This window comes from Crotalus tigris, unplaced genomic scaffold (assembly GCF_016545835.1).
Source record: "Crotalus tigris isolate CLP2741 ecotype Arizona unplaced genomic scaffold, ASM1654583v1 scf7180000019245.846064, whole genome shotgun sequence".
NCBI classification, from domain to species: Eukaryota; Metazoa; Chordata; class Lepidosauria; order Squamata; family Viperidae; genus Crotalus; species Crotalus tigris.
The window spans coordinates 714185-741073 of record NW_024097453.1 but is presented as its reverse complement, the minus strand read 5'-3'; the positions used below and the strand labels follow the sequence as shown (position 1 = coordinate 741073).

General features: G+C 34.3%; 1 protein-coding gene across 5 annotated transcripts in view; it reads left to right on the top strand.

Annotated features, from left to right (window-relative positions):
* PPP3CA (protein phosphatase 3 catalytic subunit alpha) overlaps positions 1–26889 on the top strand; it is an 80694-nt gene that overhangs the window by 36081 nt on the left and 17724 nt on the right. For 2 of the 5 annotated variants that reach the window (XM_039361330.1, XM_039361327.1), the window contains exons 6-9: positions 1911–2005; positions 5634–5759; positions 9976–10050; positions 21281–21307. In XM_039361330.1, coding sequence (XP_039217264.1) covers positions 1911–2005; positions 5634–5759; positions 9976–10050; positions 21281–21307 — 323 coding nt within the window. The remainder of the gene's footprint in view (positions 1–1910; positions 2006–5633; positions 5760–9975; positions 10051–21280; positions 21308–26889) is intronic. The other 3 variants (XM_039361331.1, XM_039361329.1, XM_039361328.1) reach the window with 2 other exon arrangements.

Sequence of the window (26889 nt, the reverse complement as noted above, 5' to 3'; positions counted from 1 at the left end):
ACCCCTAGAGCACTTCTGATATATTCTCACACCCCTTACAAAAGTTCGAGATAACAGCAATGAATTATCCATATACACTATAATTTTGAAAACCCAAGTTTTCTCAGTCCCTGGAATATCATCTCACACCCCCGGTTGGGAACCCCTACATTATGAGATTCATCTGTCCTTGCCTACTTGCATCCTAACAATTGTTGCAAGTACTGTACATAAGAACATTTATAGGCATGCATAGTAACACTAGGAAACTGAGTTCTGAGTTCTGCCTTAGGCATGAAAGCCAGATAATGACTGATCTAGTCACTCTCTCACAGCCCATCCCACCTCACTGGGTTGTTGCTGTGAACAAAATTGGAAGAAGTTCATTTTGAATTATGCTGAGACCTTGTTTTCCATAACTCTGCCTGATCTCCAGTACTTGCCTCCAGTCCTACTCTTTTAGATATGTATACATGTCCCAGTCTTTTAAATATGTATACATGTGTGTCTATATACAAACACATAGATATATACCATACAGAAACACTCTCTCACAAACATATAATTGTAAACAGACTTGTTTTCTTTTTTAAAATGTCAGCTCAAATATAAAACAAATTCTGGATATCAACAATGTGAACTAATATTTCTGTTGATATTAATAAGTGTATCTAACAGTAGAGATTGACTATAGGCATGAATCTAATTATAGTGAGATACATAGCCTATGAAATACTGTAACTCACTTTTAACATTACATATTTCCCTTACACTCAGAGAAGGGAGAGAATCTAAAATTAATTTTCATAATCCATCTTAAAAAGCTGTAGGACTGCCTTTGCCTAAACCTAATTGCTTGCCAAGAGTCTTCCACTTAATTTCTGGCATTCTTCCCTCTTACAGTAGGGGCCTGTATCACATCTACTCTATCCAGGAGTTTTCTCCTGCAGCCAAAGAAACTTGGTGCTTCAGAAAAAAAGGAAGGAATGGAAAGATCGTTGTGTATACCTTTCTCTGTTTAGATGATCTTTGAATCCAACCCATTGTTCTTTTTTATTTGGAGGGGTGAACAATTTTGAAGGGTGCCTTCCTTCTTCCTATTAAAAGCAGAGGTATCCAGTCTAAGACTTTAAGACTGAATGCAACCATTGGGTGTCCCTGTCCCCTGAAAAGCAACCTCCATAAGTTCTGACTACATTATTATTTTAGTATGGAACAAGGAGAAAACTGTTAACTCTCCACTCATCTCCCGCAGTAACACGAATTATTTTACAAAATTTGAGAAAGGGACCTGAAAGTAGTTTATGGTGCCCAGGTATATGTAGCGAGGTAAACAGTATCTAATCATGCCTTCATTCTTCTGTACTACAGATAATTTGCTTGCTTTTATTTGGTTTTTGGATAGAGGGTTTTTTAAATCAGTAAACAGTTTTATCTATAAAGTTTAATTGGCTTTCATTGGCTTTGGCTTTGGTCTGGCTTTAGTTTTGAGAGCCAAACTAAATAAATAATTTAGCATTTAGTTTGACTAGATTACTATTTATTTTTTAATAGCCAAGGTAAAATCATACCAATGTTAGAGGGGAAAGAAGCTTTAGTCATGTGTTCTCCATCGTGTTTTCAAATTTTATTAAAATGCCGTTACTATGGAAAAAATGCACAACAGAAGAAACCAATGACCAATGTAATTTTCTATCCATATGTATGTATCTCTATTTGACCCGTTACTATATGACCTTCCCAGATTTATTGAAATTATAAATGGTGATATTTATTGATTTCTATCCAAACAGCATATGAAGTATGCACATGAGATATGAAACACATTTAACCAAAATCCATGAAACAGGCATCCATCATTACAGCCTCAATAACATTAATAAATAAGTAGTTAACGTTGCTATTGAAGTGTTTTATGCAATTTGTTGTAGGTATCGTATGTATAGGAAAAGCCAGACAACAGGCTTCCCATCACTAATTACAATTTTTTCAGCACCAAACTATCTAGATGTATACAATAACAAAGGTAAGAACATTTCTTTCACAGTATGCATTTTATTATTTATTACTCCTTTATTTTTATTTTTCCCTCTCTGTTGATAGTAATAATTTTGACATGATTTATAATGAGAAAGTATTAATTAATGTTGAAAAATTAGGCTTGTTTTGGCTTAACTGCATCTATATTTCCATTACCTAGGTATGGATATAGTATGTTTTTACTAATAAGATATGAATTAATTTGCTAAAGGAAGAAAAAGGAAGTGGAATTACTCCAGGTATGACTGAACCACCTATTAGTCTACAGAGTAACAGAATGATCCAAACATTCTTTACATTGCAAGTTGAACTTCAATATATTTCATCTGACCAATTCTTTATCTGGGTATATTAGTAACTAGAACCTAGAGCAGTGGTTCTCAACCTGTGGGTCGGGACTCCATTTGGGATCAAACGACCATTTCACGGGGGTCACCAAACAACGCAGTCCACCATTTTTTTTCTTCTTTTCCTTAGCTGTGCTACTCCCTTTTATTCTATTGGCTTTTGAAAGCCAATAGAATAGACTCTCTTGAATAGAGTCTAATTCTATTGGCTTTCAAAAGCCAATAGGAATTGTCCAGGCTGTCTCTGCCCTGCTGAGCCCGCCAAAAGTCCATTCTGCAAACGGTGCTGCACCAGTTGAGTAGTCCTCGACTTACGACCGGTTGAGTAGTCCTCGACTTACGACCGGTTGGGGGTCGTGGTATTAAAAAGGTTGAGAACCACTGACCTAGAGCATTGACTACCGGTATATAACAGTCAGCAATTTCAGATTGTACATTGTTTTTGTTTGAGATGTATAATAGCAATAGCACTTAGACTTATATACCGCTTCACAGTTCTTTACAACCCTCTCTAAGGGATTACAGAGTCATCATATTGCCCCCAACAATCTGGGTCCCCATTTTACCAACCTCAGAAGGTTGGAAAGCTGAGTCAACCTTGAGTTAGTAAAAATTGAACTGCTGAACTGCAGGAAGCCGGCAGACAGCAGAAGTAGCCTGCAGTACTGCATTTTAACCACTGCACCACCATGGCTCAGAACCATGGTTCAACCCAGAACCAAAAATGGAAGATCACTAGATCTAGGAGACCCTACAAGAGCTACTTAGTCTTGCTAGGATTGAGCTGAAACCTATTCTTCCCCATTCAGAATCCCATTTGCACTCAGAAATATGTCTTCCCAGCCATCACTTTTCATGCTGGGGGAAAGGGAGATTTAAAGCTGGGTATTATCCATACCATTGAATGACTTCAGTCAGCAGTTTCATAATTAAACAGGAGTAGTCAGATTGTTGAGCCTTGAGGAAAGCCCCAAAGCAGGGGCCATGGAATCCACCAGTTTCTGCATTCTACAACACCAACTGGAACCTGTCTACCTCATCAGGATTAACAGGCTCAAACTCATCCCCAATAACAAAGCCAGACTGGGCCTCAGGAATCAATCAGCACATGACCCTCCTCAAGAGAACAAAAAAATGCTAATACCTCAGCTGATGTGCATTCATCTCATATAAATTTATTACCACTGAACTTCTCTTTCTATTTGAAAGAAAGAAGGAATTGAAATACCACCATATCATTAGTATTAAAAAGGGCAAGTGAACAATACTAGGGTCTGAGCAAAATTTCTGCTATGATTGTAATGTTACTTTTGCTCTAGAATACTGGAAACAATCAGATCATACAATTATCCATTCAGTAGTTTGGATTAGAATTAAATTTGGAAAGGAGTGATGTGTTTTTCTCTAAAGCTTAACTAGACAGCCTAATAATCTTTTGCATAATATTTGAAAATTAGCAGTACTTAAACATTATAGATTTAATGGAAAAGAACAATGTAGGAACATATTGAATTCAATTATTTTCCTCATCTATAGTTGCTTTCAGTTAGCAACTCTGTAACTGGTTATTTTCACAGTAATTGGTTATTAAATGTGTGTCTTTTCTGCTTTTTTTTTATATAATGACTGCAATACCTTTTTGCCCCTGGCTTTTAAAAGAAAGAAAGAAAGCTTTTTTGAAACACGGTTTAAATTGTTTTAAAGTCACTAGTATTGGACTGCAGTATCAGCAATATAAATTTTTAATGTATTGTATGTTAGTAGTGTTTGATTCTCTGAATGAATTATTCATTTAATCACTTATTTTCTAAAATTATAGGAGCTTTGTCATTAACTGATCTTTTATTGAGATTTTAGAATGTCTTTCTAGTACTTGAGTCAGTATATACTGATTACAAATATTTGTCCATGCAGTTTTCAAAACTGATTTTTTCATTCCTTCTTCTGGGTTGTTTATGATTTTCCAAAATAGCCCAATATATATAAGACAAGGAAACCCAATCTTTCTGGCTCCACAGACTGGCAGTAGCTGCTGTAGTGGCAACAGGGAGGAGGGGATGGTTTTTATGGGTGGGAACTTTACGCTGGTGTCAAAGAACTGATGATGATGCCCAGTTTGGTAATGAAAATTTTGCTGCTCAGAGAACATCAAGATAATCAACTCTGGGCTACACACGTTGTCCATCATCTACCAGCTTATTAGGAACATGCATATAAAAATTCCTTCCTTCCTTCCTTCCTTCCTTCCTTCCTCCCTCCCTCCCTCCCTCCCTCCCTCTTTTTTATTTAAGGAAAAAAAAGCAAGCTAGCTCTCCTCTGCAAAATTGCTTATGGGTAAAATTGAAAGATAAAGTGTATTCGATAAGCATCTTTTCCAGAAAATATGGAGTGCAGAATATTTCACTTTGAGATAATTAATGGGGAGTTAAAACAATATGCAATACAACCTCTCAAGTTTTTGCACCTAACTTAAAATAAATGTAATTTAAGCATAATTTGGACTACTGTTTAAGAAAAGAGCTGAAAAAATATTTATTGTAAGAGACTAATAGCAAAGTGGGGAGACTTAAGACCATTATCAGGAACTTTGAAACTATAATAATTTGTTTAAAAATACTTCATCATTTTTAACTTTAATTGCTTTTTTGTTTTGTTCTTTGGGTTTTCAGTTGTGCTTTTTTACTTTTATATTTTGCTTTTTTTCACCATTTTTTTTTTTTAGAAAAGATGCTATGGTATTTGGTTGCCTTAAAATTGAAATAAGAAATAGCTAATATATCTGAGAATTCAATTAAATAAAATAAAATTTATTACTGGCTTAAGTCACATACAAACAAAATATGTAGTAAATAAGTATTATTTCTGTCTCTATCTTTATCTCTATATCTATCTATGAATAAAAGAAAAACAATAAGCATAGTTCTATTACATCTATTGTTTTCTGTTATACATATATAGTTAAGAATAAAGACATTAAAAAAATCCACATAAAACTGTTTATAAGAAATTCCAAATCTAAGTAATGGTGCAGCATATCGTACAAATGGTATCACAAAACTCTGTTACTTGAGAGGTTCTTTTTGAGTCTGTATCAAAAGAAGTAACATTAAATAGAAATCACACTCCTTACCTGGAATTTTCTATAAGACAGGATATATACATGAACAAAGCACTAGTGTATCTGAACTTCTCTGTAATTGGATTATACTCCAGAAAAAATATATTATTAAATGCCCAAAATGATTGCTTTCTTTTTTTCTTTTGCAGCTGCAGTATTGAAATATGAAAACAACGTTATGAATATCAGACAATTTAATTGTTCTCCTCATCCATACTGGCTTCCAAATTTTATGGATGTTTTCACTTGGTCTTTGCCGTTTGTGGGAGAAAAAGGTATGTAAATTGTTTTATCAATGAGTAAAAAGAGAAGAATTGTTACTGAAAAGGGGCTGGCATCCAGAATATTCAGAGATGTTGGAAGTGTGTCTGGAATAAGAGGAAACTAGATTAGGGCAATGGAACATGCATGATACAGCCAGCAACAGTAATTGGGCGATGGTGTTGAGCAATGTAACCAGGACTGGAATTTCTCTTGCTAAGCTGTGCAGTCATAAAGTGCAACATGACCACATTGCTTATCAATAGCGGTCTCCATTGCCATTGTTAAGCAAAATTCATGGGTCTTCAAGCAAGAACATCTATGACTGGCAAATTCCTGATCGATTCTCACAAGTATAATCAATAGGGAATCCTGATGGAAGTTGGCAAGACCCAGGTGGTTCACAATCAGGCCAGAGGGCAGATGAATACTACAGAGTGACATGGGAAATGTGCAAGTGAGTGTTTGTGGGCTGAACCCAGATGGTTGGGGTGCCACGTGAATGCCTGCACTGTTTGAATGCCTATAAGCTGGGAAGGGAATGCTGTGGTGCAAGCAGGCACTATGGAATACCAAAACCTTGGTATCTAACAAAAGGGGGAATTTCTGCTACAGATATTTTTAAGATGAAATATGCTGAATGATACAGGTCATGAGAAATGTCAGTAATATGTATCAGGATATTTTTGATAGTGATAATAGCAATTTGTTTCATAGCAGTATCTATGAAATGACTTAACATTTTTAGTTTTTGCCATGATGTTAACATATTTTTGAGAATATTTAATATTTTGACACAGCCAGATATTTTATGACATTTTTTTTATTTCTGCTATGCCTTATTGGTATATATGTGTGTGATATGTGCAGATGATTATTATAATTGCTGCTTTTTTATTTTAATGGTGACTTGGATGATTTTGATTGGAATTTGACTCTAAAAAAGACTAGTTGTGTCCAAAACCATTATTTCTATATTTGAAAATATCAGTGGTAGAGTTTAACCTGTAACTATGCCGTTACTGCTATAACTACATAGTTATCGCATATATTGATTTTAGTTCTTCATTTATATATACATATGAGTTCTATTTCAGCAAACTTAGTCTACATCCTTAAGACCAACAAGCTTAAAATATTCTCAGATACCTCCACAGTACTAGAAGTAGCAGCAGTAGGAGGAATTATTAATGCTTATTGTCCAGTAAAACTCTGTCAGATATCTCTGCCAATTCAGCTGGATTTGCCCAGCTGACATCCAACTCCAACTTTGAGAATGTTTATTCTCCAATTTATTGTACCTACACATCACAAAACTTCTTTTGTGAAGAAAGGTTTGTAAGCTTCTTAGTTAAACTAAAAAAAAGGCCTTCTGAAATTTCTTCACAAAAGAAGCTATGTTAAGAGTAGGTGCAATGAATTTTCTAAGGAGCTCCTTAGTTAAACAGTAATGGTGTGAGTTAAAAGGCATATTTTGGAAACAGAGGAAGTAGGTAGGTGAAATTAGCCAGGCACTTATACTGTAGATGAGTCTTTGTTCTCTGCTGTTTTAATTTTTCATAGAATTTTTTTGATGTTGCCAAATGATAAAGGTGAGATGAAGTTGCTTTCTTATGCTTGTTATGAGGTGGGTGGTAAAGGTATTAGTCTATATCTCTGCCTAGATAATTTTCCAACAGAAGCTTGGATTTCTATAGAGAAACAATTATATGGCAGGTGTATGTGGGCACAAATACAGATAAATGGAAATTTTGCAAATTGGACTTTGTATAAAATATAAGGGAATTTCAATTCAGGCGGGCAAGAGACTGAAAAGATTAAAGGCAATTAACAGACCTATCCATGCAAATCAACAACAGCCTAGGAAAGTCAAACACTGGGAAGAAAATCAAGAGATGTTTTTCCTTTCTCAAGTAGGCTTATGTAAAGAAAGAGAGAGAGGGGCAGTGCCCATTTTATTTTTTCTTTTGTATTTTATCCTTTGAGGCTGTGTAAAATCAGGCTAAAGGCAGACTTCCAGTCAACTGCAATTGGCTAATAATGAGATGAGGCAAGTTACAACCGCATGTATGTACTCCACCATATACTTATAGGCCCATGCATATTTCTGTATATCAAATACCCACTTTCTTTAATATATTTGCACACTTTTATAATCTTGTTACATTTCAATTAGTTTGTTTGAATTACTGGAATATTATTACCGTAAATGCCGGCGTATAAGGCGACTTCCGCGAGCGCTGAAATCAGCGCCAAAGACGGGGGTCGTCTTATACGCCGAGTCGTCTTATACGCCGGAAATACTGGTAGTTTCCAGCGTATAAGACGACGTTCTAGGAGTGCGGCCCGGCGATAAAGACGGGGGTCGTCTTATACGCCGGGTCGCCTTGTACGCCGGCATTTACGGTACTATATAGGTAGTCCTTGACTTATAACCATTTGTTTGCTGATTATTTTAATTTACAACTGCACTGAAAATGTACTTAGAATTTACAACTGTTGCAAGCATCCCCAAGGTCACATAATCAGAATTTGGATGCTTGGCAACCGACTCATATTTATGACAGTTACAGTGTTCCATGGTTATGCCATCACTTTTTGCAACTTTTTGACAAGCAAAGTCAATGGGGAAGCCAGATTCACTTAACAATCATACTATTAATTTAACAACTGCAGTGATTCACTTAACAATGTGGCAAGAAAAGTCTTAAAATGGGGCAAAACTCACATCTATCTTGTTTCGCAATAGAAATTTGTGGTCATAAATTGAGGGTTACCTGTATTCTGCATAATTCTACAAATATATGACTTCTGAGTATTTTAGCTTTTCTAAATAACATCTGCTCATGCACTTTAGGGTATCAAATTTCCATCAAATCTTACCCTATTAAAAGAATTGTGTAATGAATAGTAAAAATCCTAGATATATCAAGATCTAGTTTTGATTGGTATTCTAGAAAACATCTAGTTGCTGAGGCAAAAATCTATCACATATGAAAATACCACTCATTGGTTTATAAGTTAATATGTTCTTTTTCTGCCAAACTTTATCATGCATAGTATTTTCCAGTTAGTCCTTTTTTAATATTTAACCTGTACACCAGAAAAATCCCTTATTTATTTGTTTGTTTGTTTTCAATTTACTGTAACTATTGCAAAACCCATTTTAATCAATAAAAAGATTAATTGAAAAAACATTAAAATTTATCTATAATCCTAATTACAAAATTATTCATTTCTTACTTACCTTTGTCCTAAAATGTGATCTTTATTGCAGATACATTTTTTTAAGTTGTGCAGCTTAGTATAGCTTTATTTTAAATCTAACTAAAAATATGATATGAAAAGGTGACCAATATCTGATTATAATAATATGGTTGCATCCTACCATCCTATCACTGCAACTGGTTGAATTCCCTGCCAAAAAAAAAGTACATTTAGAAGCAAACTGAGCTTGTTGCTATGTAAAAATAAGTATTGTCTCTTTTATGTGTTTAAGAAATTGTTTTTGTTTATCTTTTAATTATTCCAAGTAGGAATAATTTGATAATATTGTTTAGGCTTACCTATCTGTCCAATAAAGTAATGAAATATAGCATATTTCCAAGAGAGTGAAAGATTATCGATACACCACACTTAAAAGGATTCAATTAGTTTGCATTTATGGCCAACTAGAGTTCGGGTCTGCTAATTTCATAGCGTGTTCATGTAGACAGAAATGCCTTCTTTCCCTGTTTAAATATTTATGAATACTTAATTAAAATATTTTATTTTGTGTAACTTGCACTGCTAAGTTACCTCAGCTTTGTGCCTAGTACATAAGAGAGAGGAAAAAGGGAGGAAAACAATACAACTGGCAAACATTGTTTCAAATTAATCTGACTTATCAAGTTTTTGGAAGAGAAACAAAAGGAGACGTAAACTTACTTCTGTAAGCCAGACATCAAAAAGAAGGAATGAATGTGTATTTATTAAAACAGGAGTTGTATTTTTGTAGGGACCCTTCTGTTGAGCATTGAACTGTACAGGAATCCCCCCTTAATTGCCTAAGGATCTGGACCTTATTCTCTGAATGTTCACACAAATTTTGCTTTAAAATTTTTGCTTAAAATTTTGTGTAGTTGTTATATATGCTGTGATTATAAACAACCATGCTACAACTGAGAATCTTATTTTGGATCCATCAGGTTTGTCTCATTGTCTCAACTTTCCACTTGATTTTCTTAACAGTAACAGAGATGCTGGTCAACGTGCTGAACATTTGCTCAGATGATGAACTTGGAACAGAGGAAGATGGTTTTGATGGTAAGAAGCATTGTGTCTTCTATTCAGGTGGTTTGCCTTGATTAACATTTGTGCTTGAAAATGTTTATTAATCTTAAAGAAAAGTCATAGGGTGACTTTTAGAAGAAAGAGTCTAGATTTCATTTCATCCATGCTTCCCCAAATAATATCCTTGCCGGATAATGTGTTTGCTTTTATGCATGGTTTGTAGAGAAAGAATGAACTTAAAATGTTCTGTTTGCTTCTTTTCAAATCAAAATGGCATTTAATACTAAAATACATGTTCTGTGACTATGCTGTGATTTGCAAGATTTCTAGGTAAGGAAAATCGTACTGTGTAGAAATTATAAACTTAGTATGGAAATTTTGGAACATGGACAGAATAGAAGGAGAATCATTCAAGAAGTTAAGTCTGATATTCAGAATCCTTAAGTTTTCTAGATGGTCAGATTAATGATGCTAGGCCAGCCTTCTCTAACTTTGCTCTAGCCAGTGCTATTTGGCTATGATGCTTAAAATTCCCAGTTTCCAGCTAATACGATTCATGTCCATGTTAGCTGGGAATTCTGTAAACTGGTATTCCATGGAGATACTAAGTTTTTGATACCATATGATGTGAATGTTGGTATTTATGCAAAATACAACTTTTAAACTAAGAAATACAGGGGAGATAATTTATTTCATGTAGATTAACATAGCTTCATTTTTCTCAAAATATTCAATATAAGATGCCCATCATCTGAAGAACTTCTAACACTCTTGAGATAAATTAAATGGAATAAAAACTATATTTTATATTAGAAATACAAAAGAAATAATTATATCTGGAGAATATTAGATTGGAAAGGTTGTGCTAGGAATATTGTTCTCTTTGAACGTTTGAAATTGGAAAACTCCATTTATGTCCTTATGGGAAGAGAATAGCATCATCTACAAATACATGGTTACCTGAGTCACACATTTCATTAGCAATGCCTTTTTTTTAATCATGTTTCATTAATCTCAGTTGGGTGGTTTACATAATAGATTAAACAATAAATATGGCTCACATTTTATATTATATCATGTACTACACCAAGTCAGAAGCACTCTATATAAAGGAAAATATTTGCATAGCAGTTCTGGAATCAGAGAATGGAAATTATTTTGGGAGTATTGGGGTAAGAATAAAAGGAGTAAAAAATAAAAAGATACTGTTGTGGGAGTTTATTATATATTGCCTGACCACACAGAAAAAGCAGATCAAGTATTTCTGCATGAGATAACTAGTCTTTCAAAAAGACTAATGCAATATTGATAATGGGAGATTTCAGATATCCTGTTATCTTCTGAAAATCTAATTCTGCCAGGGGTCAGAAGGCCTATAAATTCTTGGCCTGTCTTGCTGACATCAGTTGTCAGAAAGTGGAAGAACTTAATCCATGGACTTTATCTTTGTCAACAATGAGGGATTGGTAGAAGAACTGAAAGTGACTGGTACCTCAAAGAAAAATTGTCGTGTTATCCTTGAATATGTAATATCCAGAGGAGGAGTACCAGATAGAGTCAGACCTGCACACTGAAATTAGACTGTGATGTTTCATGAATTCAGAAGGAAGATTTGTCATATCCAGAAAAGATGTTAAGATCTTTTTGCAAACATTGTAATTGCAAACAATCTCCACAAGAAATAGGATAAATTAAAGCGACTAGCATAGATAGATGAAGAACTCTCTAAAATGTTGAAGAGAAAAAGTGACATATAGGAAATAATAAGATGGAACATAAAGAAGAATAGAAAATAGTCTTCTGAAACTGAGTCAGAAAAGCTACAGGTCAGAATGAGCTGAAGCTTTCGGCAAATTCCCCCCTCCCCCAAAAAAAGGGGTTATTTGGATATATTAGAAATAAAAGGAAAGCCAAAAGGACTGTTGATCCATAGTGAGAGGAAAGAGGTGATGCAATAATGTACAATGATGGGAAAGCTTAGATTCTCACTCCTATTTTCTATGTCTTCTCTGGGAAGGGAAATTAAACTATAGTTATGTGATGAGGGAAAAGAAGTTAAAGCTTAGGCTAGAAGAGGAGAGGGGAAGAGGGAATGCAGTTTATTTCAATGAATTAAAGACTCCTTACATATAAAACCACTGAAAGGACTAGCAGAAGTTTCCAGAACTGGTATTCTTTGAGAACTCCTGGAGGACTGGTGAGAACCCAGAAATATGAAGAACAAATGTTATTCCCATATTTAAAAGGGAAAAGGTAGATCTAGGAAACTGCAGGTCTGCAGGCTTGATGTCCATACTGGACAAAATCTTAGACAAATTATTTAGGCGTTCACAAATAAGCTGTTTCACAAATAAGCTGTTTGGAGCCAGCATGGAAGCCAAATGAATGATGTCAGACTAACCCTGTCTCCTTCTTTGATAGAGTTACTAGCTTATTAGATCAGGATTGTGGTGTACCTGGATCTCATTAAAAATTTCAGCAGAGGGTTTCATGATATTCTTTGAAAAATATATGCTAGATAATACTGCTGCTAGATAGTTTCACTATTGGCTAAATGATTGCAGCCAAAGAGTGTTCATGAATGACTCCACTTCAAATTGAAGGTAGTATCAAATGGAATGCTGCAGAGCTCTGTTTTGAGCCATGTGCTGTTCAGCATTTTTTTAACCAATAACTTGGATGAGAGGAGGTACATTTTTAAAGTTTGTAGATCACCCAAAACTGGAAAGGTAATAAATATTTTAGAGAGGACAGATATGTTCAAAAATATAACAGCTTGATGATTGAGGTGAAATGAATAGGATGTAATTTAATCTGGAAAAGATTGCATCTGGATAAGAAACAAAACCACAACAATATGATAGGAAATACCTGATCGCACAATAAAACATGTAACAGAGGTCTTGGCATCCCTGCTGACTACAAATTAAATATAATCCAGTAGCAAGATGCAGACCCCATGTCCACCAACAGTGGACATTAGGGGACTGGAGGCTAAAACATATAAGGAACGGTTGCTGGAATTGGGTATGTCTAGTTTAACGAAGAGAAGGACGAGAGGGGACATGACAGCTGTGTTCCAATGTCTCAGGGGCTGCCACAAAGAAGAGGGAGTCAAACTATTTTCCAAAGCGCCTGAAGGCAGGACAAGAAGCAATGGGTGGAAACTAACCAAAGAGAGAAGCAACCTAGAACTAAGGAAAAACTTCCTGACAGTTAGAACAATTAACCAGTGGAATAACCTGCCTCCAGAAGCAGTGAATGCTCCAGCACTGGAAGCTTTTAAGAAGAGACTGGGTGGCCATTTGTCAGAAATGGTATAGGGTTTCCTGCCTCAGCAGGGGGTTGGACTAGATGACCTCCAAGGTCCCTTCCAACTATTATTATTATTGTTGTTGTTGTTGTTGTTGTTATTATTATTAGTTCAGAGGGAAGAGTTCAGAGTGGAGCAAGTTTGCAAGAGGGCTACCAATACAACAGTAATTCTGGAAACTAAAACATCTGAGCACCAATTAAAGAATGTTTCTGTTTAGACTCTAGAAACACAGCTGTAGAGATGATCCTAGTCTTCAGTTATCTGGACAGTGTAACACAAAGAGGGAGTAGAGGGAGTTTCTGCTGCTGCACAGGGCAGGACTAGAACCAATGGGTTAAAGTTGCAAAGAGGAGCTATCACCTCACTAAACAGAAACTCGGTGTCAGAGGTTTTCTCATGGATCTGAACATGACGTTGGATTTGATGTCCTCTATGGTGCTTTAAGCCTCCATGATTCTATGAAACAAGCCACAATATGGCTTAATATATCCTGACAATCAGGCCAGCATACAGTTTTTATATACTACATGGTTAGTCCAATGAATCTCAATACATGAACAAGAGAATGAATGGCAAAGACTGCATAAATGATTTATTTACCTTAATTTAGAGGGAAAGTTTCTTCCTGGACTTATATAGCAGTATTATCATATATAAGATTCAGGTTAACTCTTGAATACAGCCATCATGTAACTATTAAAACTATTATACAATATTTGTATGTAATTATAATATCTTAACTATTAGCCATAGTACCATAATACATTTATGGGAGAAAAAAGGGAGAAAAAAATGTTCAACAATTTCAGAGACTACATCATCCAAAATAGCAAATCAATTTTGTGATATGCCCCTTCTGGTTCTAATACAGTCAATTCTTTTCATATTTTAAACTTATTGCTACAATAAAATGTCCTGTAACGTTAAAGGTGCAAAAGAACACACACACACACACACACACACACACACACACACATATATATTCATACTTTACATTGGAAACCATGCTTTAAGGCCACAAACACAATTACAATATTCTTGCTTCAAAATAAATGTAATATTGAAGCCTTAATGAAGATAAAATTACAGTATTCAACAGTTTTCTTCTAGAAATTTCCATATAATGCCAGAGAGGAATCTTCAAATTTTGGGTTTGTTTACTGGCTGAGGAATTCTGGGAGTTGAAGTCCATAAGTTTTAAAGTTGCCAAGGTTGAGGACCCCTGCTCTAGAGATTGCAAAAGTAGACCTGGGGAGACCTTACTTTGACAATCATCTGTAATTGCCACCAACTCACATTGATATATTTAGATATTGTTATGAAATTAAGCTTATTCTTCTTTCTTGGACCCTCTTGACAAAATAGTTTTCTGTTATTTGTAAAAAAAAAAAAGGTAAGAAAGAGTTTCAGAATCTTTGGTTGTTTGCTAAGGATATTGGTGAATAACATGCTCCTGAGGCCTGCCTGAAAAGCAATTCCCTTTGTTCTGCTCCCATTAAATTGTTCCAGTTGATTATTCAACTATAATTCTTCAAAGGGAGAATTAAAGCAAGCCAAGTAATATATTTATTTATATTATTTGTATTGATAATTTATATTTACATTTATATATCATCCTATTTTGAAAGATTCAGTATAATTGTATTATAATAGCAGTAAAAAACTAAATAACAGATTGATACCAAAACAATTATAATGACAGACTAGGTCCACCATGTGCATTATGGAACCAATGGAATAAAATGGTTTAATCACCATATGAAAGATAAGTAAAATGGGAATTCCCTATTTAATCGACTATAGTAATCTATAAGATAGTGCTGCTCCTAAGAAGACATGCTTCCAATGCCTCACTTACTTCATTTCACAAGGGATGGAAAATTCAGAAACGCCTCCTGGGTTTCTCCCGGGAAAACATTCTTACTGATTCTGAATAAGAAAATTAGTCCCATTAATATATTTTTGTTGGGGCATGTAGGCTTCAAAATCAACACTTTGATTTGGACTCATCTATCTGTAGGCTAGTGAAATGGTAAGATGATACCAAACCTGTCCCTCTCTGGTAGCAGTCAACATTTTACACCAATACACGTTCAAGGGAGATCACATATATAGTACTTAGCATTACTCTAAATTCTAATGGTTTATATCATGAGAAACTTTGGTCCATACATAGTAAACCAGCCAGAGCGGGATTTACATACCTATGGATCAGAGTAATGTAGACTGTTCAACTAGGACCCAAAGGTCTTGAAAGTCTCCATAGTTGCAGTTGGTTCTTATAAGGGGAATGAAATCAAGCCAAGTCAGTCAACTATATATGACAGCTTCATCTTGGAGAGATTTATCCACTCAGGCACAAGATCAGGACTATCACACCCTTTCCAGCTTTACCTGGGATGGTAATGTAAATCGGATGTCACCAACATATTGGTGATACCCTACCCCGAACTATTGGATATTCTCCTCTAATAGTTTCATGCAGATTTTGAACAAGAAATGTGTAATTCCACATGGGAGTAACAAGGTTTCAATCATTACAAGTGGAAGTACCATAAAATATGAAATAAATCTCCACAACATGACAAGCTGTTTCCTTTCAACTTAATACTATATGGTATTAATATGGTCCCTCATATTAGTTTAAAAAACCTTTTGGATGTTTCGTGATCTACTGCTTGATACGTCTTCTAAAATAATTCAGGTTATTGAATATTGTACTTTCTTAATGAAAAATGGCTGATATTATTTTCTCTGCCCCTGATTTTCAAAGAGAGTAGTCAGCAGTTTGAGATAATTATTATTCCTCTAATATTCAAGAAATCAATTTTGGATTGCTTTCATGATTTACAGTATATTGCTTGAGGTTTTTTCAATTAAACATTCCAAAGTAATAAATAAAACTTTTTGAAAGGATGGATACTTATCCAAATTGCAAGAATAATTAGTAAATATATATATAGCAGAAGAAATTGCAAAAACAGATTTCTGTAAAATGGTAGGTGATAGATTAAATTACAGGTTATTTTCATGATTAGCAGCCTAATCTATAAGATACTTTCCAAAGTGTTCAGAAAGCAAAATCTTTATTGTCCAATCTAATCAGATTTTTTTTTACTACAGCTTTATAGCTGTGGTCGCCATGTTGGATAGTCCTGATGACAGTAGCATAATAAAATATCTGAAGTACTGCCAAGTATTTGTACTGACTTTTTTGTATGGTTTATATGGCAAAGGTTTCCTATGAAATAAAGAAAAGCCAAATAAGATGCAATATGGGTAATCCTCGTTTAAACTACCACCATTGGGCCTGACAACTTGATAGCTAAGTGACATGGTTGCTACATGGAAAATCACATGACTCTGACTATTTATAATTTTATTTCAGCTTTTCTTTTTTCTCACTTCTCTATTTTTTGAAATGCTCACTCTGGTTCTGGATTAATTAGTAGGAAGGAGATTAATGTTTGGATTTACATTCATTGAGAGGATGAGATTACAAAGGTATAAAGGATTATAAGAGAGTAAGAAGATACACAGCAGGAATATACATGAAAAGGAATGTGCTGGCATTGGCTGTTTGCTTAACATACTTGAGGCTGCAGGCCAACACATTAGGCAAACACACACAGAGAGAGAGAGATATATATTGTGTACCTGCTTACTCTCCCACAATCCCTTCTTCTCCAATGTTAGCGGGGAGGGGATAGGAAAAAATGGGTTAGGCATAGGAAAGATTGCCTTAAAAAGTGATCTCTTTAGACATCTCTCCTGTGTCTCCACCATTTTTCCTCCCCCCTACCTCCCCCTGCAGACTGAGAGATTGGAGAGGAAAAAATTATAAGAGAATAAGCAGCACACAATGGGAAATACATATTGAAAGGAATGTGTTAGCTTAGGCTGTTTGGCTAACACACTCACAGCAGTACTGATTGCAAAAGATCTTTTAAAACTGATACGTTGTTCAAAATAAATTAATCCCAAGGTGCAGTCTTGTTTTACTTTGGTAAATTATATTTCAATTACAACTTAAAAAATAAAAAATGCTGAGAGTTGCTTTTTTACCAGTCTAGCTAGATAATGTTGGTTATCCTGTTTCTGAATCAAATCTGTAATAAAAGTTTAATTCCCTGAATACTTAATTTTTTTCTCTATCCTCATTTTTGGGGGGCCATCTCATTCATTTCCTTCAAAGAAAGATAAATTTCTCAATTCAACTAGTAATTTATAGTCAAAAAATAAGTCATCTTTTGTTTTTCTCCTAATTCTGCTTTTTTGATAAAAGAATTGGCCTTATAAGTACAAATAATCCTCAACTTACAACAGTTTGTTTAGTGACTGTTCAAAGTTACAACAGCACTGAAAATAGTGCCTTCTGACATTTTTCCCACTAAATGACTCTTGCAACATCTCATGGTCACATGATCAAGTGCTTAGCCAACTGACTCATATTTAAGACTGTTGCATGCCCCAGGGCCATGGGATCCTCTTTTGCAACCTTCTGACAATCAAAGTATATACTTAACAACCATGCTACTAACTTAACGACTGCAGTGGTTGACTTAATAACTGTAGCAAGAAAGGTCATAAAATGGGGCAAAATTCACTTATCAACTGTCTCACTTAGCAGAAGAAATGTTGGGCTTGTGGTTGTAAATTGAAGACTACCTGTATTCAGATTTGCCAGATATGTTTTTGATGAAACCTAAGCAAAGAAGAAATTGTGTTTTTCATCTTGTTGTTTTCATAGTTCCTGCTTCTATTCATCTTTAGAATCTTTTGCTCTTATTATTTTGTCTCATTGACCTTAGCCACCCACATTATTGTGTTTATAGATACTTGTGATGTCATCACACCAGGGGTCACAATGTTATGAGCAAAATCATAGGTTTTGGCTAGATGGTGAGATAAACAGATAAGTGAGACAAAGCATGAAAATAAAGAAGAGATAAAACTTGCAAACATGCAGCTCTTATTGAAATTAATACTAAATACTAAAAAAATAACTTCATAAATTGCTAATTGGCACGAGAGGAAAATAGCTTTTGACTCAGCTCTAAGAATACTTAACATCAAAGAATTATAAACAACTTTATAGTTGAATGATGGAATAATATTATTCCATACCATGCAATAAGAGCCATATATTTGAAGAAATCTCTATTTGATTTACATGTTAATAATTAAACTCTGGGGACTAGAAGTAAACACTGTAGATATTACTGAATGCAAGCATTTATTTTAGAATTTTCATTTACATGTGTGTGTGTATGTGTGCGCGTGCGCACGCACATCAATGCATACATACAATGATTCTAATTCCATTTAGTTTATTCTCCAGCATATAATGTTTATAAATTAATACAGAGCACACGTATTTGCCTAGGTCTCTGAAACTAGCCTGTACAGTGCTTTCACAGTTTGACTTGCTTTTCTAATTAATAAGGATATTGACTTGGTGGGAATGAATGAAATAATTAAGTACTAATTAAAATTACCCACTTACATGATAGACAGCTTGATTTGTCCTCTGCGCTCTCATCAACACTGAAGCACATTTTGCTAATTACCTGGCCTAATTTTCTGTTCCTTAGATTAATTTCATTGAAATGTAACTGTAACACTTTTAATTGTGACAAATATTCACTAGATGACATTGCTGGAAATATAGTTCTTTTGCTGTCATTATAGCTAGGAAAGGGAAAGACTATTCCTATTGGAGGGTTTTGATATCTTGAGTGTTAAAAATACCACTTCACTGTTTTTATTGATACTGATACAATAAACATAAGTAGAATATAACTTTGCGATATGAGTGAGCTTATGCAGAAACATCGCAGCGGGGAAGTCAAAAGATGAAAGCTTCAATCCTTGAACAGATACATTTAATATCATGATATTTGCACAAAGTGGGCTAGGGTTATGGTGTATAATGTAGCTTTCATCAATTGATGTCTCTGAACTTCTACTATTACTTTCAGGAAAGGAAAAAAATTGCATTTGAGAAAAATAGTTGAATAAATTACTAACTGACGTGTTTATTAATATTTAAGGAAGATTACCACAGATTGTGATGGTACTATATAATAAAATAGTCATTGATTATCTAGTACAAGAGAAGTTAAATTAGGAAAAAATGTAAATTGGGAAATGTAAATTGAAAGTTGCAAACAGATTTTGTTCTTCTTATACTTTATCTGTGACAAAGATAAAGGAACAGAGAAAAGGGGCTATGGACAATGATCTAATATATATAGAACACATAAATATTGTTTTTATAACTTACAGCATTAATAATCAGGAGCCAAAGCTGGGTCATGAATTGGATCTCAAAGTATCATAATCTGTACCAAAGTACCATTTTTAGCATTCATTTGATCTTTAGTGGGGGGGGGAGGTTTGAAATAGAAAGGAAAGAAACTAATTAAAGAGAAACCAAAGGGGAGCAGGAAACCAGAATGCAACCATAAAAATAAACATAGGTATGATGTTGCACTCTGAAGTATAAGTTCAGAGTTGAATATGCTATGCTAAATGCTATTGTTACAGAGCCTAACTAGGTTAGGTGTAGAACAATGCTGAAGAAGAGTTATAATTCAAAGCTACTGCCGTAACAGTGCTATATATTTATCTTGCTTTTTCTCCAGGGATTTTAGGGAGGCTTACATGGTATTCATCTCTACTATTTTATCCTCATAACAACCCTGAGAAGTAATTACTATCTGAAAAGATCCAAGGAACTTTTTGGCTGAGTAAATACTTGAACCAAATCTCCTTCCTTGAGCCTTTACCCAGTATGCAGGAATGGTTATCAAAGAATTTCAATTTGTTTACTTAAGTTTACTTTATAGATAAAAGCCATAACCTGAAATGTCTGCCCAGAGCAGGATGCCTATGATTTTATAGTTGTTTAGATGGCAATGAATTACTTGATCAGGATTCTACATGTTGCAGCTCATTTTCATAATCTTTCTGAATAGGCAGATGTCAGAAAGTGTTTGATGGCCACTTTATTCAATAACCAAAGAATCACTGTCCTTCAGCACAAAAATGAAAATCATTATGGATCTAGCTGCTGAATAGGTCTCCTAGAAAAAATATTATGAAGTCCATTGTTAGAAGAAAAAAAAACTTGATTTTACTTCAGTAATTAATTAAATAGATTGAAGGAATACACAAAGAGGTCTCTAAGGTGCTGTAATATTTTTTATTGTTTTTAGACTCTGATTCTCAAGGATATTTATTTGAGAATAGGTTGCCTTGAAGATGATTTGCTTAATTCCAAATGAATGAGTTTGGATTTGAATCTTATTATTAAGTGTGTTTATTTCCTGTCTTTCATTTAAGGGGTGTTAGACTGGTTCATGTTTCTTTTTCCATGACTCTTTCTGCTCTTTCTCCCTCTTTAGCTATCATGTTATGAGAATAATCAGGGTTAGAGACAGGGATTGGTGTTAGGCCATGGCTTGATGCAGATGTGAATGAATGAATGAATCTATGCTCTCCGCTCTTGGTCCAACATTATATAATAAATGACTCTGGGAGATATACATGGCAGAAATACTCTTGTATACATATTTCCCAATATCTACGAACCCTTGTAGTTGACATGTCATACTTGATCCCCTAAATGAATCATTGCATGACCAAGCAGCATGGCCAGTAGTGGACCAGCCTTATGGTTATCTTCCTGCATTTTAATTTATTGCAAAGTTTACTAACAAAGCTGTGCTGAAGTGTGTTTTTCTTCTCATAATTCTTTTTTCTATTCCTTTTTAGTGTTCCCTGTCTAATTTGTTTCTTTTCTATTTTTCAGAATTACTTAAGTATTGCTTTCCCATTGATGTTGTCTTGTATTACACTCTTCTTCGTTCTCCTTTCTTTTTTAAAAATCTCTTATCTTCACTGATCTGTTTTCTTTTTCCCCCTACTCTGGAATTTCATAAGAAGATCCTATTTATGCACAGAAGAAAGGTATTATTAAATGGTCAAGAAAGGCTTATATTTAATTTGCTGTTGTATAACTTTTCCTAGTGCTAATTCTCAGAAGCTTTCAACCTCATATCTTCCTGCCAAATTCTCAAAATTGTATTCTTATATGCACTTTTCTAAACTCATAATAATCAAATGACTACTTAGAAATAGATATGGGGACCCTGTAGCCCTTCAGACATTGTAAAACAATAACAAAACAGCATCCCATATTGTCAATAATTGATGAGAATTTTTGTTACACAACAACTAGAGAAGAATAGGTTGCTCAGTTCTCTACTAGGCAGACGTAGATCACTGTTGACTAATATTGTATAGATCAAGTAGATTGTGGTATATTTGCATCCTAAAAACAAATTTGTCTTATTCAAATTAAAAACGGGTTTTGTGTGTGTGTGTGTGTGTGTGTGTGTGTGTGAAAATGCATTTCAAAGAAAATATGCCGCATGGAGGCTGCTGAATCTTTATAACCTACAGCTTTAATACAAATAATCCCCCAAATAGTACCTTTCTTAACCAGTTGGATGTCACCTTCCTTGATTAAGTCATCTTCCACTATCCACTTTGTGCACGATTTGCTCAAAATTACAATTACTGACTGGGTTGCAGCTAATCATACTAAGTTATGTCATTAAGAAATGAAAATGTCTTTACATGTGCCATGATACTATCAAGCTTCACCATGAATGGTGTGGAAACTTGGTTAAGGTCATGAAAAATTAAAGAGATCTAAAATTTGGTTGCACCAAGATATTTCAAACTAGTTTCCAGGGGAACCGCTACTTTAATAAATATTTTTAACTGCATGGTATTTTTCTGAATTTTCTGAATTATTTTGGAAGAACTCTCCATCTAAAAGCCTTACAATTGCTTTGATGTTAATAAACTCTTTTTAATAGCAATTAATACATTGACAAACCAGCTCAGTATATATCACTGAGTGTAAAACTTTAGTGGGCACACAAATTTGCCAATTGCTTTAATAAGCCAATTGAATTCTTGAAGTACTGAGTTCTGCTTTGTTATATTCCGTAATGCATTTTATACACTTGCAATATTTTAAGCAATGCTATGATAAAGGCAACTTTGCCTTTTTGAAATTTACACTGGCTACAGCATTTCCTTAGCATAGAAATCTAGCTTTTCATTAAGCAGTACAATATAGATCTTCTGGAGCCATTTTGGTGTCAGGATCCAAAATTTAACATCTGTTTGTCATTGGCCAAATTTAGAACTTTTCCTAGAATGAAGTTATTCTGACACATGGATCAAACCAAAACCCACCCATTCCTATCACTATTTATTTAATTTCATCCAGTTCTTAGACTGTCCATGGGTCCCCTCCACAATGAAGAAGAGCTTTCAGTAGAATGCTGTCACTCAGAAGTGTTTATAGTACAGTTCCCTTGGCAGAGTGGTCAACATATTCATATGCTTACTTTTTTTTCTGGAGAAGAGGAAGCTAGGAAAAGAAAACTGGCTGAACACTTCCCATTCTCCCATCTCTGCAAATAGTCCCTAATAGAAAGAGTAGATATACATTTTAAATATTCTACTTTCCTGTAAGTCCTACATAAGCTGTGAAACCCAACTGGATTGTCAAGACTCTCAGGAAATTACCAATAGAGGAGAAGAATTCCATCCATCTTTAAAGCCCTTCCAGACATGGGTTTAGGTTACTTGAGGGACAGTCTCACCCCACTGGGATTGGCGTGTAACACTTGTGGCAACAGAGAAGGCATGCCAGCCCAATTATTCTGGCCTTCTCTGCTGTTTCTCCTTCTCTCTGGAACATCTTGCCTCCTGATGTGAGGTTGGCCCCAACCCTCCTATCCTTTCATAAGGGCCTAAAGATGTGGCTCTGCCAGTGGGAGAACAGTGGAAGTGGTTGGTTGAGTAACAACAGATACCACCTCTCCCCCACTCCGTCCTCACTCTCCTCATGTGTCTTTAGGTTTTAATGTTACTTTAAATTATTTATGTTTTAACTGTATACGTATAGATACATTTTTTATGATTGTAAGCTGTCCAGAGTTACCATATGGTAAGATGGGTAGCCAGTAAATTTTATAAATAAATAATAAAATAAATTTCTCAGGAAATCAGTCTTTAAGCATTAATTCTTCCTCTCTTATGATATTTATAAATTGGGGCTGGACAGAGATCCAGATCAGGAAAGGTGATGCTGAGACGACAGTGGCCTGATTTTAGGAGTGATGTATTTGTCCACTTAATGTAAGAATCACCATTTGCCCCACAAATTCAGACTTCCGCATATCCCTAATATAAAAGTTATTATATGTATGCCACCCCAAATAATTGCTTTTCCTTACAGTCCCATCCACTTTAGAAAACCATGTCCAATTCTTGTCTTCTCCATCTTAAGTTTCTTTTCTAGTCTGTCCACAATATAAGAAGTACTGAAATATGAGATCCGGTTTACAGTGTTATCTGAACCTAGTCCAAATTTTTAAAGCATTTATCAATTCCTATTCCAAACTGCATGGAGAGGTGGTAGTGGCAGAACGACTACATAGTGAGATTTTATTATTGTCAAGAAATTGCTAAGAAACTGAAGTAGTTCTTGGGTGTTATTGAAAGTAGAGTTTTTTAAAAAAAACAAAAACAAAACAATGAAATGTATTGAGATGAAATATTTCAGATAACTTTTATCGGTCATTGTGATGTAAAAGTGAATGTTATTTTCAATTTCAAATGTTCAGACTAAATTAGATTCTAGCAGGCCTCCTTTTTTCCCTTCATATAATACTCTTTTTATTCTTTCTTTCCTTTCTTTCCTATAATACATATTTCAGAGATATCTATAATTTTCTTCTAACTGCATCTTCTAGTTATTTCCTGTGTAATATTTTCCCTATTTCCCTTTTCTCTGACTAAAAAAAAATTGCCTAAATTATTTTGCTGTATTTATGATTCATTTTTCCAAATCTACCCTGAAAATCAGTTTTAGCTTCTTCCAAATATATATATGTCTTTAAAACATTGGTTTACATTTATTATTTTTGTACAGCCTTATAAATATTACATCACATTCCTATTAATCATTCCTTTGATTAATATGGATTGGTAAACATCTTTATTTCACCAATTCATTTGTAAAGGTAACTAAAAAGTGTCAATTTGAATTTTGAAAATAATTGCAAATAATCCATGTTTCTGAGCAATTTAGCAAACAAATGTTTTATTTCCATTGTAGCTGGAATATACTGGTTTGATTTCTTTTTTTTTCTTTTTTTTATTGAAAGTTTTTTAAATTTTACAAAACAAATCCCCTCCCCAAACCCCCCCACCATCCCCCACCTCCCCAAACCTCCCAAACCCTCCCAGAGCTGAGTACAGGCTTAATTAAAATTTTTCAGAAAAAGAAAAGAAAAACTTAAAACACATATAAATCCTAAACAAATCTAAATACATTAAATTAAATAGATTATCTTCTCTAAAAATAATAATTGCAATCATTAAACACATTATAATATACTCTAAACATTTTCTAGTATCATACTTATATTATTATCCATCATTCTGTATAAACTCCCCCCAAAACACAAATTTAAACATTACTTTCTTTGAATATCTATACCTACAATATAAAATCTAATCTCTCCCTCTTTCTTTATCCTAGAACACAAAAATAAACATATAAACCTTCATTATACCATTAAAACTAAATACTCTTTGAATACTTAAACTAAATACTTAAACTTAAACTTCTTATCTAAGATTTTCATTCAATCTCCATAATCTTCTCTCCTATAAAAAAAAACTTAAAAGACATATAAATCCTAAACAAATCTAGGTACATTTAATTAAACAAGTTATCTTCTCTTATAATAATAATAATAATAATAATAATAATAATAATAATAATAATAATAATAATAATAAACCCAATCATTAAACACATTATAATATACTCTGAACATTTTCATATCATACTTATATTATTATCCATCATTCTTTATAAACTCCCTCCAAAACACAAATTTGAACATTACTTAAAACATTAAAATTCCCTTATACACATTTAAATCTTTACCAATAACAAATTCCATCCACAATAAACACATTCCTTATCAGTCTCTCTTGTCCATAAACCATTAAAATTCCCTTATACACATTTAAATCTTTACCAATAACAAATTCCATCCACAATAAACACATTCCTTATCAGTCTCTCTTGTCCATAAACCTCAAAAGAAGTGCTTTGAAAACTGCCCTTAAAGCTAACTCCAAAAAGTTTATAAATCTTGCTTCTCCCACAGACTCAGTACTCTTTTGAATACTTAAACTAAGTACTTAAACTTAAACTTCTTATCTAGAATTTTCATTCGATCTCCATCCTTGTTAGTCTCTCTTATCCATAAATCTCGAAAGAAGTGCTTTGAAATCTGCCCTTAAAGGTAGCTCCAAAAAGTTTATAAATCCTGCTTCTCCCACAGACTCAGGAGCCAATACTTGTGAGGCTTCCTTAAACTCCTTCTTCTGTTGCTCTTTTTCTTTACGATTGTATGTTGCACGAGTTGTCCTCTGCTCCTTCATCTCGACTTGTTGAGGCCCCTCGAACTGAGATTTCCCATTTTTCATTAATATAGGCTCTTCAGACTGCAGTTCTACCCTTAAAGGTTGCTCCAAAAAATTTATAAATCCTACTTCTCCTGCAGATTCAGAAACCAATAGTTGTGAGGCTTCCTTAACCTTCTTCTGTTGCTCCTTTTCTTTACAGTTATATGTTGCACAGGTTATCCTCTGCTCCTCCATCTCAACTTGTTGAGGCCCCTCAAACTGAGGTTTCCCAATTTTCATAAGTATAGGCTCTTCAGACTGCAATTCTACCTTCTTTTCTTCCAAAACTTTAAACTTAATAGATGGCGATGAACATACCCCCAGGACCGAAGTATAAAAGTCTTTTGCTTGAGAAACAGTATTAAGTCTATAACATATCCCCAGGTAGTTCACCACCATTCCAATCGGAACATCCCATCTGAACAAGATTCGTCTCTTTTTAAGTTCATCTGCTAAAAAAGCAAACTCCTTTCTTCTTCTTAAAATTTTAGATGGGATCTCCTTTAGAATTATAACATCTTGTGAAGCAATTTGAAATCTCTTCTTATAAAAAGCTTGTATAATTTCGTTGCGCAGGGATCTTTTCCCAAAGTAAATTACCACATCTCTTGGCAAATTCTTTTGCACTGCCACCACAGAGTTAACTCTAAATAATTTTTCAATTTCACTAAGTATTTCCTCTTTTTCTTTATTCAAAATCACAGCAAAGTCCTTTGCAACCATCTCTCTCAGATCTCCTTGCACAGACTCTCCCAAACCTCTGATTCTTAAGGCATATTCCATTTGTCTATATTGAAGCATAAGAATCTCATTTTCCATTTCTTTTTCCATGCTTTCAAATTTTCCCTCCATCAATTCCACTTTTTCTTCTACCTCTTCTACACAAGAGTTCAGCTTTTCAAGAACAGAGGCAACTCCTTTTAGAGCCAAAACTATCTCTTGCCTCAAAATCTTATTATTTTCCTCTAAAATCTCTTTCA